The 24,731-nt window shown below is 42.3% G+C and overlaps 1 protein-coding gene across 1 annotated transcript; it reads left to right on the forward strand.

Moving 5' to 3' along the window:
- The first annotated feature begins 22,540 nt into the window (after positions 1-22,540).
- On the forward strand, positions 22,541-23,659 carry HTR1E (5-hydroxytryptamine receptor 1E). The gene has a single exon (XM_065401926.1). It carries the CDS (start codon positions 22,565-22,567, stop codon positions 23,657-23,659), a length of 1,095 nt encoding a protein of 364 aa, XP_065257998.1. The 5' UTR covers positions 22,541-22,564.
- Positions 23,660-24,731: the final 1,072 nt, after the last annotated feature.

Genomic DNA, 24,731 nt, shown 5'->3' on the forward strand with positions numbered 1-24,731 from the left:
TTGGATTTGATTTAAATATGCAGTCTTGGCAAAGAAAAAGAAGTGAAGGGGGTCTCATGTAGAGTCTGATCTTGGGTCAGCGCAAACAACATATCAGTTTTATGGTTATTTCATGGGGGGGGGGGGTGTTTATGGTGGTATGGTCGCCTGAAAATCTGATTGTACTGCAAGTTAACTTTCCCATGATGGCAGTAATGTTCAGGATAATGCAGCCCAGCCCAGCATCTTGTGAGAAACTAGATAAGATGGCAATGAGTACACAGCATACATGAAACCAAGGTATTTGTGGGCATCTGCAAAATGTAATTTACTTGAAATCACTATTGTAAAATGAGCTGGGACAAGATGCCTTATATTCCATAATGCAGATGTTCTGTAGATTCAAATATGTGTTTCTGGGCCACTGATTTTCAGTGTGAAAGATGACAAAACTAATAACGCTTGAATATAACAAAAGGGTTTCTCTTTTAAGCCAAAGCTCCATGAAGCACTTTCTTTGAATTTCACAGCATGATGCAACTCACAGCAGTGTTATAAAGCTGTAATTCATAAATGCAATCCACTTCTACTTGGAGCTGGGAAATCTCTCTCTGATGGTTATGGTCAGAAAAAAAAAAAGTAGAAATACAAAATAAAGTCACCCTCCCTTGTGTGTCACTATGTAAATATTTAATTGTGTACTATATTGAATCTTAGTCATTGTACAGGGGTTAGGTCATTTTGTAGAGGTTACAACTTAATGATATCAAGCAGAAAAGGACATTAAAGAAAATATTAGTTCATTTTTACTTTTTCAAGTATATTGAGTGACAACATTTTTAGAACAAGTTTGCTGCACACTTGTGAGAAAAGAGACTTGCATTTGATTAGAAAGGTTGTCATTAGGGTTGAGATGTGATTTCTAATCTAACTTCTCTCCCTGCGACTCTTCAGCTGCTCAAAACTTTCTGAAACAAACTCCTTTTGAGGCTGGATTTTCCCATGTTTGGTTTCAGCTCAAAAGCAAATTTTTTTTTTAAGTTTGAGCAAATATTTCAGCTCCTTCCTATGTCCTATATGAACATGGAAAAAATACACTTCTCCCAGATGTTACAAGTTAAAATGTTGGGCTTGCATAGCTCCAAAGTGTCTGACACTAGAAACTTCAAACTTACTGCATTTTATACTCCCTACTGAGGAAGGACAAACAAGGAAAGTTGAAAGAAATCAATTCTGTAAGAACATTTTTAAAATGAAAATCCTAATACAACAAAATATGCCTGTGTCTTTCTGCAAGGTTATTATTCTATTCTGGATTCTAGATTCTATTTATTAGACATTTGACACTGTAGAACACATTCTTTTCTCCACTGAGAGTAGTTTGATTTCAAGAAGAAGTCAAAATGTTCCTTGTTGGGTGCTGGGATTGTGGGCCAGTTTTTCAAAACATGGCCTCCATTTTGGCAACATCCGTTTGTGGGCACAAAAAAGTGTGGGTGCAGTTAATGTCACTTGGCTGTGGAGGTACTTGATTTGAGGCTGCTTTCATCCACCATGGCCTTGGGGAGACCTGGTGAACAGTGCCCATACTTGAAAGAGTTGTATGGATGTTCGGCCTGGTAAGCTGCCTCCTAAGGAGTCTCAGGACCATTGTTCGGATAACACACAGCATAGGGTCCACTACTGTACACCCCACTAAGTTATCTCTGGCTGCAAGGCTGAGCAACTTGGGAGTTAATGCTCATCAGTGTATGTTATATGGGGGAGTCACACTTAAATTTCAAAGTTATTAAATTCAGCCCTTGTTAGGGGTTCTGCAGTACAGGGGCGTTTGTTTTGTTTTTAAAGACTTCTTCATATGTTTTATCAACTCAGGGTCAAATGGGGCAGTACAGTTTTAACAGTTATCAAACATACTCTGCATTTATAAAAAATATTTAAGGAACTGTTTGGTCAAGAAGAAAAATCATAAAAATCACCATATTTTCATGATATTTTGGAGGCATTTACTGGTAGATGTTGGTATGAACTTATTAAGATGGGAAAGCACCCAGCACTAATTTAAACATGAATTCCTTTATTAAATCCAAAGGCCAAATGGTATTTTATACCAGTGGTTCTCAGACAGGAATCCAGGGCCCCTGGGGGGCTGCAAGCACATTTCAGGGAGTCCGCCAAGCATGGCTGGCATTAGACTCGCTAGGGCCCAGGCCAGAAAGCCAAAGCCCCGCTGCGCAGGACTGCAGCCCAGGGCCCCAAACCCCACCAACAGGGGCTGAAGCCGAAGCCTGAGCAACTTAGCTTCGTGATGCCCCCTGTGGCGTGGAGCCCTGGGCAATTGCCCTGCTTGCTACCCCTTAATGTTGGCCTTGGCTTTTATATGCAGAAAATCAGTTGCTCTGGCAGAGGTGGGCCATGGAGTTTTTATAGCATGTTGGGTAGGGTTACCATATTTCAATCCTGCGAAAAAAGGACACTCCACAGGGCCCCAGCCCCGCCCCAACTCCACCCCCAGGGTGACCAGAGCAAAAAAAAAAAAAAAAAACGGCGGCAGAGAAAAAAAAAAAAAAAAAAAAACCAACCCCCCCACACACCATTCCTCCTCCCTCCGCAAGCGCTGGAGGGAGGCCCGGGAGATGCAGGGGAGCGCGGGGCCAGGGTGAGTGTGAGTCCGGCCTGGCCCCAAGCAGGCAGGACTCGGGCGCGGTACCTGGAGGGAGAGTAGGGGAGCAGCCCGCGGGGCCAGGTGGCGGCTGTTCTCCCCACCTGGGCAGCGGGACTCGGGAGCAGCCACTGCCGCGGGGGGAGGAAGCGGCCGATGGCGCTCAGCAGCTGCGGCTCTGGCGCCCGGGCCCGAACCCCCCGATCCCGGGCCTGTTGCGGGGACCCAGCAGCGCGCACGCTGTGCCCAGCCCCTGGCCAGTCGCGTCTGGGCTGGCTGCCCAGCTGGTGCAATCCCGCGGCGGCCCCGGGGTGGAGGCATCGGCAGCCCCGTTCGTTCCCCTGCGGGACCCAAGCGGGACGGGGGGGCTGGGGCCTGCTGCCCCCACTCCGGGGCCGCCCGCAGGATTGCACCAGCTGGGTCCCCGCAGCAGGCCCGGGCTCAGGGGGCTCACGCCCCGGGCGCCAGAGCTGCAGCCGCCGAGCGCCACATGCATGGCCGCTTCCCCCCGGGGCAGTGGGAGCTGCAGCAGCAGCTGCTCCCGAGTCCGGCTGCCCAGGTGGGGAGAACGAACAGCCGCCGCCTGGCCCCGGAAAGTTGGAGCCCGGGGAGGAGGTGGTCCTCTTACCATGCCTCCCTATTTTCCCAGATATGTCCTGCTTTTTGGAAATTCCTCCGGGACGGGGATTTGAGAACCAAAAAGCCGGACATGTCCGGGAAAATCCGGACGTATGGTAACCCTAATGTTGGGGGAACCTCAGAAAGAAAAAGGTTGAGAACCCCTGTTTTATACATTTGCGCTAAACATGGCTAACAGCTTGAAAATAAGCAGTCACTACCCCTAATTCAATAACAAAGTATTCATAAGCATGTGATCGGTATACTTACAAATAGGCCAGACCTAGGGAAAACTGTCTCATCCTAGCATGCTCAGGCGTGATTAAGTAGGATCTGACAAAGAACTTTCAGATTCATGGCTCTCTTTGTACCCTTCAGTTAACTTGCTAGCTTTAGCAAAAAACTCAGTTTGAAGCAGTTCATCCCTGTTATTTTCCCTTCTCCAAGGCCTTTCTTTCTTATTTCCTCCCCGCTCCTTGCTTACCAGTAAAACAGTGGGAAGATTTGTGCTTGTTTCTTTTAAGACAGTTTTCCTTTGTCTTATTACTGCAGCTTTTCACTTTTATCAGTTACTTTTTGAACCATTCATCCTTCCTACTAGAAATAATAAGTAATACTACTAATTATTCTCCCAACCTTCCTTTACTTGCTGATTAGAGTCTTTTTCTGCTTACTAGCCACAAACTATAAAGCAAATATATTATTTTTAACCAATCTTAATATCACTTTGATTTCCTAACTATCTCTACAAAACTAGAGCATGCACTTTATACATTTTTTAAATCATGTTCAATATTATAGTGCACTAATGAAAAATACAGCTTTGTTAACTTTGGCCTTGTTACTGCAATGAGTTCTGTGCAAGTGAGCCCTTGTCCCTACGTAGAGTTCATTGCAAGATCAAGGCCTATCAGCAGATTGGTGTAAAAGAGGATGCATACCCTGACCCGCTCCTTTCCCTCCTGTCTTGTACCTCATGCCCCTCATTATTTGCTTTCTGAGGCCAAGTAAGTACTCATTCCAAAAACTATTAAGAACAAGAAATGTATAACAACCATAAACATTACATGCACACTACATACATTTAACATGTCTTGTGTTCTCAAATTTAGTGTCCAAAATGCAGAGACAAGGCATAGGTTTCTTAAGATTATTTATTTGTTAACACAACACAGCTCTAACTCTGAGCTTCTCCGGCAAAACAGGAAGATTAACATACAGACTAGCCTCTCTAAGTTGAGTACAGTGGTAACTATGGTCTCAAATTCAGCCTAGTAGCAGGATGTCATGTGTTCAACATATAGTCTTCTTTGTTCAGTACAAATAATATACTGTGAACAAGTATAAAATGTTTTGTATTGTCTCCAATGTGATTCATGGCTATACCTAAATAATACGTTAATTGAGATGTATAGTGGCAAAAGCTATACACTGAGTGTCAGTTGGTCCGTTTTTCAGCACACGGGAGAACAGTTTTCCCGTTTTACCAAAAAACAATTAGGCTGTGGGCCAAATACTGTCCTCTGATACACATACACTGTTCCCCCACATCAGTGCATATAACAGAAGGCAAAACTTGGTTCACTGAGTTTTATTATATCCTTTAAAATGCTGCTTAATCTTTATAATACAGTGCCTGTACATCTGTCATTATACTATAGCTACACTGGAACAAAGAACAGAGACTATACTTACCGGATGGGGGACTCTGTCCTGGGAAGCAGTGTCCATGAAAAAGATTTGGGGGTTGTGGTGGATAATCAGCTGAACATGCGCTCCCAATGGGACGCTGTGGCCAAAAGAGCTAATGTGATCATGGGATGCATAAAGAGAGGAATTCTGAGTAGGAGTAGAGAGGTTATTTTACCTCTGTATTCAGCACTGGTGTGACTGCTGCTGGAATACTGTGTCCAGTTCTGCTGCCCAAAATTCAAGAAGGATCTAGATAAATTAGAGACTCTTCTCGGAACCCTCATGAGAACGATGAAAGGCTTAGAAAACATGTCTTGTAGTGATAGACTCAAGGAGCTCAATCTACAGCTTAATAAAGAGAAGGTTAAGGGGTGACATGATTACAGTCTATAAGTACCTACCTGGGGAATATTTAATAATGGACTCTTCGGTCTAGCAGAGAAAGGTATAACATGATCCAAGTTGAAGATAACTCGAAGTTGAAGATAGACAAATTCAGACTAGAAATAAGACGTACATTTTTAACAGTGAGAGTAATTAACCAGTGGAACAGTTTACCAAGGGTCATGGTGGATTCTCCATCAATAACGATTTTTAAATCACAATTGGATATTTTTCTAAAAGAAAAGCTCTAAGAAGTATTTTGGGGAAGTTCTGTGGTCTGCATTATAGAGGAAGTCAGACTGGGTGATCACAGGGGTCCCTTCTAGCCTTAGAATCTCTGAATCTAATAATGCATTTATGCTGTAGTTATATTGTGCTTTTTGATAACAAATTACCACTAATTCATATAACTGGCTGGTTAACAACATGCCCGATTATTTATTTTTCATTTGCTTTCATAATCATGTATTTTTAGAATTCAGGTTCACTAACTACATTGTATTTACACTGAAATTACTCCAGTCATGTGGGCACCCTATCAGTTATCTGAGTTTAGTAGCAATTAAAAGAATAAAAAAAGTGTAAATATAGTTTAATTACACTGGAGAACGGGCACTCGTAAAAAGTTTACTTTTGTTTTAGGGATAATAAAGGTTTCAGAGATATTCCCCATATTTACATGTGGACTATCACTAGAACTAGTAATCTCTAGCACCAAAATGAATTTTAAATTATCCAACTATAACTGCAGTGTAATCATAGTCATTGTATTATAACCAAAATATCTTTGTGTGTGGCCAACTTCAATTATGCTCTGATGAGGCTCCAAAGGATCAGGTGACCTTTGCTATTAATAGCAAAAATAGCAGCTGCTATCTTGGATATATTTTTACATTTACAAAAACTTTAATTTACAGAGCTTCCCTTCCCATTTATTTTACAACTTTGTTTTTATTAAGAAGGTTGTTGGGCACTGCACTGGGGAGAGGATTTTAAAGCCTTTTCCACATTGCGACATCAGTGTGAGCTGATGTAACTCCATTAATGTCAGAGTTCTAGCAGCTTTACAACAGAGGAGAGAATCAGGTCCTTCCAAAACAGCAGTAGCAAACGAAGGCGGACATGTGTTGCATTCCACAAAGTATGGAATAAGGTCTACATGCAAGTTCTTGCAGCCCTCTATGAACTGCAGCATCAGTTTTTTGCCTGCGTTCATGTGACAAACTGTGTTTGCATACAGACATCATGGTCTATGTTAGCACTTTTGTATCAACCACGACAGTATCTGAATGCCTGGGATTGGCACCTTTGGCAATGAGAGCACAGGTCTTTAAAATTTGAGCTAAAGGTAAACTCATTAGTAACAAACCTGTCTCAATCTTTTTTTAAAGGGTATTTGCCCCTCCTTTGGGTTATCTAACTTATTTCCCCTCTCAGTTTGCAGTATGACCTTTTTGGCCATATTATCACCTTACTCTTCACCTAGCACCATTGGCTTCACTGGCATATGGTATTATTCAGCGTGAGTAGGGCATCACAATGTGACTCTTTACCATTACAGTAGAGTCAGCAATGAAACTGTTTTTATTTGCAATAGTCACTTTTCCTCTTTCAATACAATCTAAAGCCGTTCCATGAGTTAGCTGTATTTTATCCAACCGAAATTGGACAAAGATTTACTAAGGTTTAATCCAATACTCAATGCAGTCAGTGGAAGTCTTTCCATTGGTTTCAATGGGTTTTGACTCAAGCTCTAGCACAGTGAAACTCAGATAGGCTCGCGAGCCACAAGTGGCTCTTTAATGTGTCTCCTGCGACTCTTGGCAGCACATAATATTAAAACACTGATTTAATTAACAACCAATCAGGATGCTTTTACTGTGTTATTAACCAATTGTAGCTAATAAAATAATAATACTTGGACATTTTTCTCCGTGAATCATAGGCGCCGACTCCGTGGGTGCTCCGGGGCTGGAGCAGCCACGGGGAAAAATTAGTGGGTGCTCTGCACCCACCGGCAGCCCCCGCCCTCCTCCACTTCCCCCGCTGAGCGCGCCACGTCCCCACTCCTCTGCCTACCTCCCAGCGCTTCCCCCCCCCCCCCCCCCGCTGCTGCCAAACAACTGTTTGGCGGTATTAGCACGCTCCAGGAGGGGGAGGAACGGGAACGTGGCCCACTCAGGGGAGGAGGCGGGGCCGGGGTGGGGATTTGGGAAAGTAGTTGGAATAGGGGCAGGGAGGGGGTGGAGTTGGGGCGGGGACTTTGGGGAAGGGGTGAGAAGAGGCAGGGCAGGGACAGGGCCTCATGGAAGGTGGGTGGGGCCGAGGGGGGGGGTCGAGCTCCCAGGGGAAAGAGCGGAAGTCGGCGCCTATGCTGTGAATAATATATATATATTTGTAATGTTTAAATATGAATATATAGTACTAGTGTAAACAAAGCAATGAATTCACACTACTGTGGCTCTTTTGAGTAATGTGGATCACTGATTTGGCTCCTGAACCACTGAGGTCTGTGTATCACTGTTCTAGCACATTTTAGCAGAATTTGATTTTTTGTTCAAATTTTGATTGATAATCATGTTTATTTTAAGCACTTTATTTGTATCTATTTAAATTTTCAGTAGCAGGGAATTACGGGGGGGTCAGACAGTGGGGGGCAGGGTCAGACAATAATTATTTAATGACAGTAGATTTTAAGATTAGAAAAGTTAAAGCTTTAGAACCATTAAAACACAAACTGTCAACATCCTATGTCAAAATATAGAAAGTAAATATTCTCAAATCAAACCCTAATTAGTTGTCAAGCAGCATTTTTCTTACCTTGCCTATCCAGAAATGTCTATTATTATTATTGAGAGAAATAATTTTTCTTTGGTTTGCGTGTGTATGGTGAAATCAACATTTGTCAACATTTACCAATAAAAATCTAATCCTTCCAAGCCTATTTAATTATAATTAGAAGGTTTAACCTTTTTAATTTATACAGTTGGAGCTTTTAAGAATGATAGAACCAGAGTTGTGTATTGAACGGCATGTGTAGGTCTAATAAATCATGTGTTAAAATAGTCCTTCAACCTCCTGACACAGAATAGTAAAGATATCATAAAGAAACAAACATTGACTTTAAAAACAAGGCATACACAGTGACATTTAGCTTGTACAAAATGATAGTCTCCATGTAAATGCAAGTAGGACCATTTCCCCAGAGCTGAATAAATGACATTCACTGGTTCCGAGGTAAATATTTGTGTGTTCGACATGTCTCTAACCAGCAGATAAGAAGTGGAGTGGAAAATGAATTCACAGGAGAAGGTTCCCACATTAAAAATGTATATGTCATTACTATTTTGCCCACAAAAGCTAAAAGCATCTGGGGGATTTGGGATAGCCGACTATGATACATTTCTTTTATTAGTTGGTGGTAGGGTGATCATCCACCCCAAATTGGATGGGACAGTCCCAAAATGCAGAGTTCAAGTCCCAGTCCTAGGCGGAATGACTCCAGAACAGCCCCATTCCCCACGAGGCCCTGCCCCTGCTCCTCCTCTTCTCCCCGAGGACCCGACCCCTGGCCAGGCTAGAAGCTGAAGCTGGGCCATAGTAAGAGCCGCCCAGGGAGCCCAGGTCGCTGTGGGGAGCCATGGACTCTCCACCTGCCTTGGGTGGCACACCCTGGGGGGTGGGGACATGGGCCTGGGGCTGCTCTTGGGCACCTCGGAACCCTGTCCACAGCAGGTGGAGGGTCTGAGGGTCCCCACAGTGGGCCAGGCTCTCCGGACAGGCTGACCAGGAGGCATGGCTTTGGGGGGAAGAGAAAGAATGGGCATGGAGGCTTGGGTGGAAGAGGAGGAGCTGGGGCCATGGAGGGGGTGGGGCTTCTGCATGTGTCCCGCTTTTGCCTTTTCAAAGGTGGTTACCCTAGTTGGTGGCTTAAATTGAAAATAGCTTGCATGACTTTAGTTCTCACTGCTAGTGTCACGATCCTAGCACACAAGCTCAGCTATAGAGTAAGGACCCAATCCTGAAAACACTTGTGGTAAAATTTTCAAAGGTGCCTGAGTGACTTAGGAGCCTAGGCCACAGTGACTTTCCATAAGACTTAGGCTCCTCAGTGCCTAAATCACTTTTGAAAATGGGACTTAGGGCCTTTTGAAAATTTCACCATTAGTAATGGGAGCAGTGCTTACCAATGGGAGTCAGTCAACCACACACTAGTAAGCAATATATCTGGTAGCAAGTGGCTGAAGGACTGAGCCATCAGCTGGTGCCACAAGTCGTCATCATCATCATCATCATCATGTTCCTATTACGCCTCATGCGTTTAGGGCAGTGATGAAGCTCCTCCATTCCTGTCTGTTTCTGGCAAATCTTTCAATCATTTCCCAGCTGTGCCCCAGGTTTTTCATCTTGGCTTCCACAGCTCTTCGCCATGTTGCTTTTGGGCAGCCTCATTTTTGCTTGCCTTCAGGTGTCATCTTATTGCTACTCTGGTGATGGAATCAGTTTCCATCCAAAGCACATGACTGATCCATCTCCAACGCCTCCTGGCAATGATGGTGCTCAGATCCTCTTGGTTGCACTGTGTCAATAAATCTTGGTTTGAGATTGTTCTGGGCCAAAAGATACCAAAGAAAGGAACGCTCCGTGATTGTAATAACTGGTGTGGTATCACACTTTTATCTGTGCCAAGCAAAGTATTGTGTAAGACCATAGTCCAGCATATATGAGAGGCAGTTGATAGCGTTCTCAGAAAAGATCAAGCTGGTTTTCAGAAACGGTGTGGATGCACAGACCAGATCTTCATTCTATGAAACAAAATAGAACAGTGCTTAGAATGGCAATGGCAACTCTCTATAAATTTCATAGACTTTGAGAAGGCTTTTGATAGCATTCACAAGACCAGCCTATGGCGCATTCTGCGGGTATATGGAATTCCTTTCCATATAATCAACGTCATCAAAAGCTTCTATTTCAACTTTACATGCAGTGTTGATCACAGTGGTGCCTCAAGTGTGTGAGGCTTAATTCATTTCTGTAAAGTGCTTTGAGAACTTTGGATGGAATGATGTATAAGAGAAGACCATTATTAGTGACAGAAACGTGTTCCACCTAGTAACTCTTGCTAGAGATTATTTGGCTTCCAGAAAGTTTAATTTGATGGCTGTCTTTCAAAGAACTAGAGGGGAAAACTAGGTTGTTAAAGATGCTCCACTGATGTGGCTTAACCAGGGGCTGTTGAACCACATTTGCTTTTAGAAGAGAAGAATAACCCTTTAATATGTTTCCTTCCACCATCCATGATTGCACTTCCACGAGTCTCTCTCTCTCTCTCTCTCTCATGCATCCCAGCACGTATTGGTTGAGGCCTAAGCAGGTGCTTTGCTCAGCAAATAGAAAGCACCTGGATCTCTTCATCCCATCAGAAAGGCTCCCAAAAGTAGGGGAACAAACCTAAAAATTGTACTATTCTATTCTGTATAGGTTCTTATATCATTCTCCTCACTGTAGTATCTGAGTGCTTTCCAGGAGTGTATTAAGTGAAGTGACTCACACCTATCACGAGTGGTTTGATTGCACTAAAGTAGTCATACAGATTCAGCCTCTTCCTCACCTCCAGAATCGTCCTCTCCAACTGAAGGAGGAGAAATGTTGGCCTCAAAGTCCAAAAAGTTGGAAACAGAACCCCAGCAGAGATTATTTCTTCCAAATTACTTAGACAACAGGCTATGCAAAAATAGCAAATATTTTTCATTTATGTTTTCCTAGGGTGACCAGATGTCCCGATTTTATAGGGACAGTCCCAATATTTGGGGCTTTGTCTTATATAGGTGCCTATTACGCCCCATACCCATCCCGATTTTTCACACTTGCTGTCTGGTCACCCTATGTTTTTCTGAAATCTTCAAGAAATAGTGGGATCTGCATCAAAGCATGCATTTGTGTATACTTTTCAAATCTTCGTTCAACAATAGAACCATTAATGAGTGGAAATGGGTCCTTTTCACTCAAAATTGTCCCTATTATTGACCCTAAAGAGAGGTCCTCTGGATCGTTCCTGGATTGATCTGTTTACATCATGAACAAGAGCACTTCTCCAGAGAACAAAGCAGAGGCAAAGTTGGCAACACACTGACTATGTGTGGCTAAACATAAGAACGTGTGACTGGGCAGTTTCTTTTTTCTATGAATTAATATCTGCTGCCAAAGGATGTCATCTGTATATAGAAGCTCCTCTGTTATTTCTGAAGGCACAAACGTTTGTAATATCCTTAATTTTGGGAGAATGCTCTCTGAGGCAGGTAATTGATGGATAAGCTCCTTCACCCTGTGTCTGGTTGACTGACAGATTCAGTCGCATCCAGACACTGCAGTGAAGGAACTCACACTTCCTCCTCCCCCCCCCCCACTTCAATTGAGGATCAATAGATGTCAATTTCCTTTCACAGAAATTAATAAGAAAGGAAATTTAATCTCTCCTCTTTTGGTGCATGAGCGCAAACGCACATTGACAGTGATGTGAGTTACATGTGCATACTGAAGAGAAAATAAACCCTTTAATGTTTGCATCCTCACTCTGCAATTTAAACATATTAGCAAACTGTCCCTTAACCACTGTGCTCCAGACAATCAGTCAAATATAGTCCCCTCTGATCAGCTCTGTAAGTAATGAAGATGACACTCTCTCTATGAATTACACTAAGGGAGTTCAGAACTTAACTGTCAGCCTCTAATATGCTCTCTCATTATTTGAGCTGTCCTCCCACCAGTATTTCATCTGATTGCCGATCTTAGTCAAATATTCAATGAATAGTCTGAATGGAATTTTGAACAGGAGGAGGAAACATTATGGAAGACCCTGAGGACCTGCCAATCCTCAATATATTAAGTCTTACTTTATTGGCTCTATGAGGGGGAAAGTGTTTTTCTTTTCTTTGTGCTTCTAGAATCAAATAAAAAAGGGGGAAATGTAGTGTCAGGACATTGGAAAACAACAAGGCAAAAATAACTGCAGATCTCGTATATTTTGAAATGTCAGACTTTCAACAAAAGCTATGTTGCATTTCTTCACTATGAGCACCTGCACTACCCAAAGCAGAGATTCTGTTCCCCCATCAACATCTTCTACGTTCACAAGTTTTCCCGGAAGAAGCTTTCCTTTCATTTGTTTTTAGAACGCCATCAGCATTACAAACATACAATCTGACAAAAACTTTATAAATTCCAAGAAAAAAAAATATTGTTAAACCAAAGTTAAGCTTTTAAGTAAATAAAACCTTAAGGAATGCACCTTAATAATATAGTATAGCTAAACACACAAAAATATCCGCAAGGTAGGAAGTTAAAAAAAGATCATACTTTAATAATAAAAAAATTGGCTGTATTGAAATGCAAAGTTAGGGTAACACAACCACCTTAACTTTAAGTTTTGTTTAAAAAGATATTAACAGTGTAACAAATCCATGGCTAACTAGCCACCTGACAACTGTCACTACTGCACACAACAACCATTCAGTACTTCATGGAAGAAGCTGGATAGAAACAAGATCTTCCTGCTCAGAAAAATCATAGGCCTCCACCATTTGAGCTGAAAGAGCAGCATTCATAGGTTTCAGTAGTATAGGACCTATCACACAATTGATCTGTGTTAATTCTGTCCAGCAGATGCCACACACTTCATCAGTGCATTACAAAAGAAAAGATTTTTTCTTTTGATTTGAACATTCCTCTTCCGTGTTAGCAGCCTAACCACTACAGCAGTGTGGGTTCTTGAGAGATGACATTGACGAAATGAAATGTGAAAAGTAAACAAATATTTTGTATGGTGGAAAATAAGTTAGATTTTTAAATGTTCAAGTTCAGTAGTCTAAGGTGTTATCAACAGAGGTGCAGAATTATTTTTAAATGATTTTTAATCTGACAGTCTCTTTCTAGCTAATAATTAGAAATGGGGCATCTGCTGTACTTATCTACTGGCAACGTGGATATTTTACCATCTGTGAAGAATTGTATCCGTTACATACAACATGAAATCTGTGGTGCATGTTTATGTCAAATTGCAGCTCATCACTGTCTGACAGGCTTGCCTGAGATTTACTGACATTTTCTTAATAGAAGTGGGTAAAAATGAGTACTTATCTGTGAGTGATAATTGTGCTGCTGCCCATGGGGGAAAGCGAAGTTTGAAGAGCAATACTAATTATTGTTTCTCGTTTGTATGTGAAGACCTACCGGGGAAAAGTTTACCTTTTATAGTGGAGTTCTGAAAACAACTCTCGAAAACTGGTGTTATGGATTTCCTTGTATATTGTCTTTCAGTGACTCCAGATCAGATTTATTCAGGCCTGGTTTACACACAGACTTGCACCAGTCTAATTACAGGTGCTTTTTTATACCGATTTAGTTAAGCCAATGCAATACTCTGTGTGGATATTCCTGAATCAATTTAAACCTTGCTTACATCAATTTAGCTTACACTGATTCTTTAGGAAATGCAGCTAAATTGATAGAAGCCTGGTTTAAATTGACTTAAAGGTCTCCATGTAGGGATTTTATATCAGTTTACATAAATCAATTTTTAAACAGCAGCTTGCATGTAGACTGGCCCTCAGTTTTTAAATTTTCTAATTTCCAGCCCTGTGGATGCGCTTGGGATCTCAGTTCTTTGTGTCTTGTGTATCATCTCCAAAAAAGATTCTGTTAACTGTAAAGATTCATAATTTTGTTGATGATGGAAAAAAATCCAGCCCACCTTCTCACAGCTGTGTTAGCTCTGCAAGGCTAATATGGTTACACATTTAAAATGTTGCTTTTGTCAGAAAAGTAAGCAAATATAAGCCTGAATACGCATGTGTTTGACTAAAAGGGGGCAATTTTACATAGTCAATTTTCTCAACATAATTGCTGTTTAAAGTTTTTTGTTTCAAGACTTAAAATTCAATGGATGCACATATAGACCTGTATAAAGCAGGTGAGTATTGTTTTAAAAGGTTTGCACATGTGACAAATTGTGGCTGCGTGCATATGCCACCTTTGTCAGCAAAGACGGAAGCCAAGACTTTCACCACTAAAATCACAGACAAATTCTACCACTTCAGCTAAGGGAAAACTCCTTGGCTGTGCAGTCACAGAGATCAACCACTAGAGGGAGACATGCTCACAAGGATTAGGCCAGTGTGTTAAATTCTCCTGCTAGACAATCTTGCCCAAGCATCTGAGGTCAACAAAGTTCAAATCCTGATTGGGGTGCCTTTTTTTTTTTTTTTTTTTTTTTTTCAAATGAACCATAGCCACATACACACATATCCCATGCTTGTCAGTAGGTTTAAACCCGGAGCCTTCAGCACCAGAAATACAGGCCTGCTACTTTGGCACCATAGCAGGGCTTTGTTTTTTAATGTTGAAGGTCCAGGCTCAGTCCCCATTGACAGCCAGGCTATCTGTGCGTTTGGCCACAGTTTACTCATATGTTCCCTGGGTCCATGTAAACAGTGATTTGTGTCCATCTAAAATAGATATAAACAATTAAAATCACGTTTTAAAATAGAGAGGGGCAGACAGAGCATGGCAAATGACTACAGGTAACAGTTCAAATTCAAGGAGCAAATTAAAATATGGTAAGGATTTCACTTTAAAAATGGGGCTTGTCATAAGATCAGCAGTGAAGGACCATGGACAGAAACCAAGCAGACATTTAGGATGCTAGCTTTGTGGAATAGTAGTGACAAAATTAGTGCACTGCATTGACACTCAATAATGAAATTTTGTAAATTCTGCAAAAAGTGCCTAGGCTCCAATAGGTGTTCCATAAGTCATTAAAATTAAAACATAAATGATCTGTATTAATGTAATGTGTTGTGATGATACCAAATTCAATTGCTTCTGTCTTTTACAGATGATAGTCAGTACAGCCTCATCATTATATAAACACACAGTAGCAGGCCACACGACACCAGAATTATTATGTACTGCATTACAGCAATTTGTGTACAAAGAGAGAGTGAATCTATTGGTGATAGTCAAACCCCAAAGTATACAGGCCTTCAGTATAGATAACCAGCCAGAAAGCCAGATGTTCCTCCAAACTGCTTTATCAAGGCTGTGCCCCAAGGCTTTGGATTTGCACAGTGTTGGTTCAGTTCACCAGTTTGTACCCTCAAAAATGTAACTTGAAGGCTAGGACCCGACGTTCACTATGGTTTGTGCAAACCTCAGTGTGTTTTGCCACTGACTTCAATAAAAGCAGGTTCGAGCCTTCATTGCAAAAGATTCATGCTGCCGTAACCTGGAGTCTACATAACTGAGCTAGACATCTCATGAAGACAGGCTCTTGTGAAATTTCTGATACATTTCATTGATCTAGCACAAAAATAGCCTCTCTATTTATTACACTCCTGCAGTTTTACTTTACAGTAACGAAAACCACAGCAGACCCTCTCACAGCTTGTTTTCATTTTCTCTACAGTACAGCAGGCTCCAAAAATCTCACACTATAAGGAAGGTGGGAATGAAATGCAAGTTTACAGGGTTCGCTTGCTTTACATCCCTGACTATCCCCATTATCCTAGCTGCTGTACAAAACTTTTCCAATACTATTGTTCAATATGAGGGGAAAATAATCTATATTGTGCAGTCAATTAGAAAGGCTATGGTAGCATGACTCCTGTAGCATTCAACTCTATGGGAGTCTAAAAAAGGACTAATGCCCCAGAATATAATACATTTTAAAAATCAACTGCTTTCAATTAAGCCAAGCAATATGACTGGCAACTAAAAAGCAAACTGAGAAGACCAGTATGGGTTTTTCTGAAACAGAAATTTCTCTGAGTTTCTGGTTCACAGGAATTTTTTTTTTAATGGTTTTGTTCCGATTTGGAGTGAAACCAAATTTCAAAATATCATTTCTCGTGAACTGGAAATTCCACGTTTTGGCCAGTTGCAATACTGAGATTTAGTTAACATTTTACATCACTTTGAAAAATACAGTGTTATATAGGTGCTAAGCATTATTTTCCACAAGATAAATCACATTTTAATAAAGCAGCAATATTTTCTTCCCATTCACAGGTTCAGTCACAAAAGGGCCAGCAGGATAAAGTACTGAAACCAAGTCATGTTGTAAGGGAGATGCTTACACTTCAAATTGATCTAGTACTGCCAAGGGAACAGAGATGTATTATTTGTGTACTGTGGAGTCATAACCTAGAGGTAATTTTAAAACAAAAATCAAGGGAATCTGGACTGTCACTCTGGACAGATCCCAAGACAAAAATTGCTCATCTGAGAAGATGACAACTTTGCGTATGTGAACCACTTTGAGACAAGATAGTGGGCTAGATTCTCCATTGTAAGTGGCTCCACAGGCAGCATAACAATAGCGCAAAGTGGGTGTACAATGCTACCAAATCATAATGGTAACCATTTACATGCACTTTGCACTGCTGGAAATAAACCCAAGTTGCAGGGCCATGGAGAATCTGGCCCACTGTATCAAAGCAAGTAAAGAATTTTAGAAAACATAGATCGACTCCGATCTAAGAACCACTGGGGGTGGAAAGAGGGACGAGTGGGAGGGGATACATATCTGGCAAGGAGCTGGGGCTCAGGGGGAGAACTGAGGCTGGTTTGGCAAAGAGATTGGGACTTGGAGCATGGAGACTGGAACAATGAGCCAGGGGGACTGAGATTGGATGAGGAGCCTGGAGAGGGAGCCTGGGACTGGGAGCAGGAGGGAAAAGACAGACTGGACAAGAAGCCAGGAAAGGAGAACTGAGATTGGTTGTGCAAGGCAACTTGGGGCAAGGAGTTTGGTGGGAGGTTCAAACTGGGACTGGCTGTGCAAGGAGACTGGGACTGGGCTGAGAAGACTGAGGAGTGGAGACTGGGACTGGGTAGGTGAGGAGAATGGGACAGAGAGTCGGGGCAGGGAAGAGACAGAACTGGGACAGGTTGGAGGGGAGGGAGAAGAAGGGGTCAAGATTGGTGGCACAGGCATCATTGTCTGTCTTTGTGATAAAAATTCATGTTCTTTTTGTGGATACAGACTAACACGGCTGCTACTCTGAAACCTGTCTTTGTGATGGGGTTTTCACCCCACACATGCTGGGAAAGGGCCTGAGATGTCCCTTAACCTGCCTGTTCACCCCTGGAGGGTGGGCCAGGCCTAATTCGAAATAAAGCCCAGCTCGGGGAGAGCAAGATTTGTCTCCATATAGAGCAGGGTGAGCCCAGCTGTGGGGAGGAGAACACGAGAGAAGGCAGAAAGTTCAATCTCTCTGGGAAGCAGCATGAATGAAGGGTGAGAAGGAGACCAGACCAGACAGGCTACTCCAAGGGTGAGCTGGAAGCCTGGATGGAGGCAGGGGCCCTGAGGGAGCTGTAGCCTGTCTGAACCCTGAGTGAGGGAAGGAGTGTGCCAGCCCCTGGGCGGTGGGGCTGAGCAAGGCACAGAAGCCTTTGGTTAGCCAGGAGGCCAGTATAGAGCTGCAGAGGCATGCCTGGGATGTTATGGCTGCCAGCTGAGCCCAGCAGGGCAAGGTTTGGTTTTGTTTACATTGCTGTGGGACTTTGCATAAAGGACTCTTCAAAATGGTCTGGCTGGAGGTCCAGAACATTTTTATGGCCAGAGTAGGCCAAACGACTGGGGGGGGGGGGGGGGAGACACTGTAGGAAAAGTTGCTGCATTCAGCCAGCAGTGGAGGGAGATGTTGGAGCAGCAACTTTACTACAGTCCTCTAGAAAATACTCCCCTCTAGAGCCTGGAATAGAACGCAAGGTTCCTGACTCACCACCCCTCTGCTGTCACCAAACACCAGTGAAACCCACTGGCAAAGGGTGGGTCTCATTCCTAACCATATAGACCAGTGGTTCTCAAACTTTTGTACTGGTGACCCTTTCACATAGCAAGCCTCTGAGTGTGACCCCCTTATAAATTAAAAACACTTTTAAATATATTTAACACTATTATAAATGCTGGAGGCAAAGCGGGGTTTGGAGTGGAGGCTGACAGCTCACGACCCCCCATGTAATAACCTCGGGACTCCCTGAGGGTTCCAACCCCCAGTTTGAGAACCACTGATATAGACAATGACAACCTACTATTGCTCTCAGTTATTCCATTAGCTCAAGTGGCAGAGGTCTGTGTGGTGGCTCTAAAAGCTCCACCCCTGTTGAGGACCCATCAGGATGTCAATATGATGCCACATGATGGAATTTCTGTTTTATCAGTTTGCTTTTTTAAAACCTAGGAAAATTGTTAAAACATTAAAACAAAATTATTCAGGTTGCAAAGTCAAACACTCAAAAGTTAGGAAATACCAGAACTAAGGTTACCTGCGCAACCTTAATTTGGCCCACCTGTGCATAGGCATTGTGACACAGTCTTTAATTACATGATAACATGTTTTTTCCATAGGACCCCCGCCTCATTTAGTGCACAGGATGGACATACTCTGGGGATGAATCTGAGTTGTGTAGTAAATGAGGCTGTTGGTGGTAGAACCCCTACATCATTTGTTGATGACGTGGGAAGGTGTGTAGTGAATGAAACGGGATTGCAGGAAAAAGAAAGGACAATCTTATAATAAAGGCAGTTGCATACTGGCCTGGTGAATTGATTCTGTTCCTGCTTCTTGTACAGAGTTCCTGTATGACGCAAGTCAAGTCACGGAGGCCAAACTTTTCACAGGTGGTCACTAATTTTGTGTTCCTTGTTTTGTGGGTGCCTGACATGAGACCCTAGGGTTTGATTTGCAGAAGTGATGAGCACTCCCAGCTGCAACTGAAGTCAATAGAAGCTGTGCCTGAATATATGACGTGCTGTACACTGCTAAGTGCTCTGGAAAAAAAGTCAGGTTCCTAGAGTCTCAAATTGGGCACCCAAAATTAGTAGAAACTTTTTACCTTAATCTGTCTCTGCTCCCCATCTATAAAATGGGGATAATACCACCCCATAGATAAATGTATGTTTCTGAAGCACTCAGATATTAGTGCACCAGAGAAATGGGCACCAGAGAAAAGTCCATAAGGAAATTCATAATTCTGTCTCTAGAGCAGGGTTTAATAGTGTGCAGTAAAAAATAGTGGGCAGCACATTGAAAACTCAGGAGAAAAAATATTGACTAGCTTATCATTAAGTGAGACATTCTGTACATTCTGGACACTGAATGAGGCAGCGATCCTATGGATAATATAGTGTGGGATCACGTAATTCAAGGCCGTATCGTAGTGCATGCACATAAGATTGCACAGGCAAACTTCATTCTGGCATTTTCTAACTAGTGACTTTGACTTTGCAGCCTTAATGCTGTTCTTTGAACATAGAAATACATATTACACACAAATACACCTGTACCTCGATATAACACTGTCCTCGGGAGCCAAAAAATCTTACCGCGTTATAGGTGAAACCGCATTATATCGAACTTGCTTTGATCCGCCGGAGTGCGCAGCCCCGCCCACCCCCAGAGCACTGCTTTACCGCGTTATATCAGAATTCGTGTTATATCGGGTCACGTTATATCAGGGTAGAGGTGTAGCTATTATCCCTCATGCTCAAAGTTCATTCCAAACACTGAGCACAGGTACTGGAAACAGCTTTCACAGCTATGGATTTTGATAGGAAGGAATCAGAACATTGTTGACTTGAAACTGGCCTCTCAGCCTGTTCTGAACTACCTGCAGATTTATGCTTTATAGAGAGAAGTTGTTGTGGTTGGTTTGGGGTTTTATTTGTGGGAAAGGGAGTTGTTTTGGTTTGGTTTGGTTGTTTGCTCAGTCTTCTCAATTACTGCAGTGGTTTCCAGAGGGAAAATCCAATCCTGTTGAGCAGCAGAACACAAACAACCGAGTTGTGATGTGCACCCAGCAGTAAGCTGTGTTCTACTGAGGGCATTTGCACTTGTGCCTATTAAACTAGGATAGTTTACTTAAGGACATTATACTAAACAAGAAAAGAATGTACTTTTCAAGGCATCTATTGGGTGCAAAGAGAGAGAGAGAGCTCAAAGGCTCCGCTCCCTAAAAATAAATCAAAGTGAAAAGCCATTTGAGAATCATTGCAATAAGCAGTTCTTATGTCCATTAAACCCCCTCAGACAGCCAATATTAGGCAGAGGCCATGCTGGGGGCTCTACAGAGCTGCACTGTCCCTAGGAGGTGCTCCAGGAGCCATTGTGCCTCAAGGAATCACAATGTTTCCTGAAGCTGCCAGGGAACCAAGGCTAAGAGGCGGGGGGTACATCCATTGCACCAAGGTACTCCATGTGCTCCCTTCTACAACTGGCCAGCTCCACAGGCTGGTGTGGAGGGGGAAGGAGGTCACGTCCCACTGCCATGGGGGTGACTTGTGCACCAGGAAACACTAGCCAGGTATTTGTACTAAGAAGAGCATAGGAATTGCAATTGTGCCTGGCCTTGGTGCAATGGGATGGGTGAAGTCTCTTTGCATTATCCCTCTCTTGCACAGAGACGGCAGCCACATTCTAGCCCCAAACTAGCACAATCAGTTATCTCCAAAGACTTGTCTTTTAGCTTATTCCAACTAACAATCATTTTAACCCAACCACACCACGAATCTGATATGTGAGCCTCTATCACTCTTCTCACACTTGTTTTTAAGGAAGAGATCTGACTTTTTATCCGAGGATAGTTATATGACAGAAAAGGACTTAGCTTTCGGGAGGTCTCTTTTGCTTTCATTTAGACCAAACATTTAAAACTCTTCCTATTTTGTTTATGTACAACACATGAGATTATAGATCTACTTTCCACCATTGAAGTCGGATCCAGGTCCTGCTGATGTCAGTGGGAGTCTTTCCATTGACTTGATTTAATGGAGCAGGCCTTAAATTTGCCATGTCCTCTGTATTCAGCTTAATTATAACTGGTGCAACAAAGTCACTTTTAAAAGCCTTCTTGGGAATTTAGAGCTGCCTACTGCAGCTGTTGCTAATGTAACCCACGCACCTACTGGGTGTGGTGCCGTGTCCCATCTAGTGGCACTGAGACCACTTAGAGATTAATGACTCTGCTATAGCTTTAGCTAAGGGCCACATGACTTTTAGCTCACCCAGTGGAGACTCATACACTAAGCTCCAGAGATCCCAGGTTCAATCCTGATGACCGGGGTCTGTTGGTGTTACGCTAACAGCAAATTCAGTCCTGCACATCATGAGTACACAGAATTCTCACTGAAACCAGTGGGCTTGAGATGTAAAAGGAATATGGCATAAGGTCTGAAATCTGTAATTGTCATTTGAACTTTTTCAAAATAAAATACTATCAAAAAATTTTCAAAATAGGATCTTTTGAGATTTCTTGGTGCTTGTCATCTCACTGGCTTGTGTGACAGTGAGAAGAAGTTGATGTAAACCTCAAAGCAAAGGCATATGCTTTTTGTCTCTCCTCCAAAGGCATGCACAGTAAGATGTGTCAAATGTCAGCAGTAATTACACAAAACTGCATAGCTTCTTAGCAACACTAATGTATTGTGTGAAGCTGAATATTTGTTATGAACCTTTAAACATTTGTTTGAAGGCTGCTTATTATAAAATAATCTTTTTTTTTTAAATGTGCTGTTTCCAGGATATTAAAGACAGACATGTGAATATGAAAAATGAATTGAAATCTATGAAAACTAGTAAGCATTAGTTGAAATGGGCTTTTGTTTTAAAAAAAGATATGCAGGAGTAATGCATTTTAAGACAGCAATTAAAGTAACAGGATAGATTTTCTCTACTCATGTTTTGGAATTTGATTTGCAAGGAAAGAAAAGAACCGGATCCTAAGAGGGTGTAAACTGGCATAGAGCTACTGAAGTCACTGGAGCTACACCAGTTTATACTAGCTGAGTATTTAGCCCAAAAGTGTTCTTTGGGACTATGCAGTGGCAGGAAAAGTGAACAGCAGCGAGGAAGAAATGGGGGGGGGGGGGGGAGAAGGAAATGACCAACGTTCTTGTTTGAGACAATAACATTAAAAGACTAGGATTTTTACAGAAGAAAAGTTGGATTTTTCTACATTGATTAACTGATATAATTTTTATCTTCTAGGAACACTGGATGTTCTGAGCAGAAGGAAAACTGGATGTTTTGAGCTGATCTAGTGAAAATGGGACATAAATAATTTCACATCTGAAGCTTTTCTCAAATGGAGGAATTTTGAATGGGAGCCATTAACATCTAGAAGTGGCAGCCTTTTTCTCTGTGTATCCTGGGGCAGGGGGAGGGGGGAATGAATTTCACAAACTGCACAACAGAAGCCAACGTGGCTGTCAAACCCAAAACAGTCACCGAAAAGATGCTTATTACCCTGACCTTGGCCATAATCACAATTTTGACTATGCTGCTGAACTCTGCCGTAATTACAGCAATTGGCACCACCAAGAAACTACACCAGCCTGCAAATTACTTAATATGTTCACTAGCTGTGACAGATCTGCTTGTTGCTCTTTTAGTCATGCCCTTGAGTATTACATACATAGTGATGGATACGTGGACACTGGGATACTTCATCTGTGAGATATGGCTTAGCGTTGACATGACCTGTTGCACGTGTTCAATTCTTCATCTTTGCGTCATTGCACTGGATAGATACTGGGCGATCACAGATGCTATTGAATACGCCAGGAAAAGAACGGCAAAAAGGGCCGGGCTTATGATAGTCACTGTATGGACTATATCCATTTTCATTTCGATGCCACCTTTGTTTTGGAGAAATCATCACAGCGTCACAATTCCCAGCGAGTGTCGCATTCAACACGATCACGTGATCTACACTATTTACTCCACTTTTGGGGCATTTTATATCCCCTTGACGCTAATACTGATCCTCTATTACAGAATTTACCATGCTGCAAAAAGCCTATACCAAAAACGGGGGTCAAGCCGCCACCTAAGCAACAGGAGCACCGACAGCCAAAATTCTTTTGCCAGTTGTAAGCTCACGCAGACGTTCTGCGTGTCAGACTTCTCGACATCTGACCCAACCATGGAATTTGATAAAATACACGCGTCAGTGAGGCTTCCTCCTATTGATAATGACCTGGAGCTGGCTGGTGACCGTCAGCAGATTTCCAGTACACGGGAACGAAAGGCTGCTCGCATCCTGGGACTGATCTTAGGGGCTTTCATCTTGTCGTGGTTGCCATTTTTCATTAAGGAGCTTATTGTGGGCCTGAGCGTTCGCACGGTGTCTGCAGAAGTAGCTGACTTTTTGACATGGCTTGGCTATGTCAACTCCCTTATCAACCCTCTGCTGTACACTAGTTTTAATGAAGATTTTAAGCTGGCCTTTAAAAAGCTTATTCGGTGCTGGGAAAATTCTTAAAAGCACCTAAAGGTAGATATGACGTGACGCCCTGGCCTTAAGAATGAGTAAAATGCGCTGAATTTGGTAACGTTTTGCTTGGTAAAGGGGATTTTTGTGTTTGTCTTTATGCTTGACTTCTCTTTGGCCTGTAACTTGTTTTGCTGTTTTCTACCTCTCGTGTTATTATGGTACATAGTTTCAAATAAATTTTATTATATTGAGGCACAGAATTCTTGAGAAAATAAACCAAAAACCCCAATTATCCATTCATTTTTAAAGTATCTTATTTAAGCAACAATTTAAAAAATACATCTTTATAAAACAAATGGTTGATTTAACTTGCACTATGACATGGAGGCTTATAATCTATATCCCCATAAGAACTTATCTGGTAAAGAATAAACTCAGCTCTTGATCATATCACTTAATGAGCGCAAAGTGAGCTGTAAACCTGTAATGTGGCATTCAGAGAAAACTGGTTATTTTCCTTCTGAATGAATGGCAATTTTCAGCTTAGTTTATTCCCAAATAAACCTGCTCAGAACACATTCTGCTCTCCTTACACAACTGCTAATCTGGAGTAAATCCAGATAACACAGCAATACTTGGCTCATTCCTTCTAAAAAAGGAGCCTGGCATATACTCAAAGAAAACTTCTTGTTTTAGTTGGTGCCTCTTAAAGTCACACAGCTAGATTCACGCAGCTAGGGAATCCAGCTACAGAACTGGTCCTTATTGAAGGTCCTTCCTGTGTGGGAAAAAGAGTGGAGGTGCTGACTGCCATCTATTTTATTATCAGAAGCCCTGGTCTTGCGGGCCAGAGCCCCCAAAATGGAGACACCAGAACAACATCTGCATTCTCTTTCCTTTTCTGAATTGCTTTAGACATTGTGGGGAACAGGAGACATGTACATAGCAATCCTCTGAACCATGGTTGCAAGACCACATCTGTGGCTACTGCTTCCTGATTCCCTCCATTGGGAATAGAACCCTGGAACCCTTGTATTGTGCCCAGAAGCAAAGAGACCAAAACAGCCAATAATCTACTCAAATACCTTGACAGGTTTCAGAGTGGTAGCCGTGTTAGTCT

The sequence above is a fragment of the Emys orbicularis genome, chromosome 3 (genome assembly GCF_028017835.1).
Source record: "Emys orbicularis isolate rEmyOrb1 chromosome 3, rEmyOrb1.hap1, whole genome shotgun sequence".
In the NCBI taxonomy this organism is placed as follows: Eukaryota; Metazoa; Chordata; order Testudines; family Emydidae; genus Emys; species Emys orbicularis.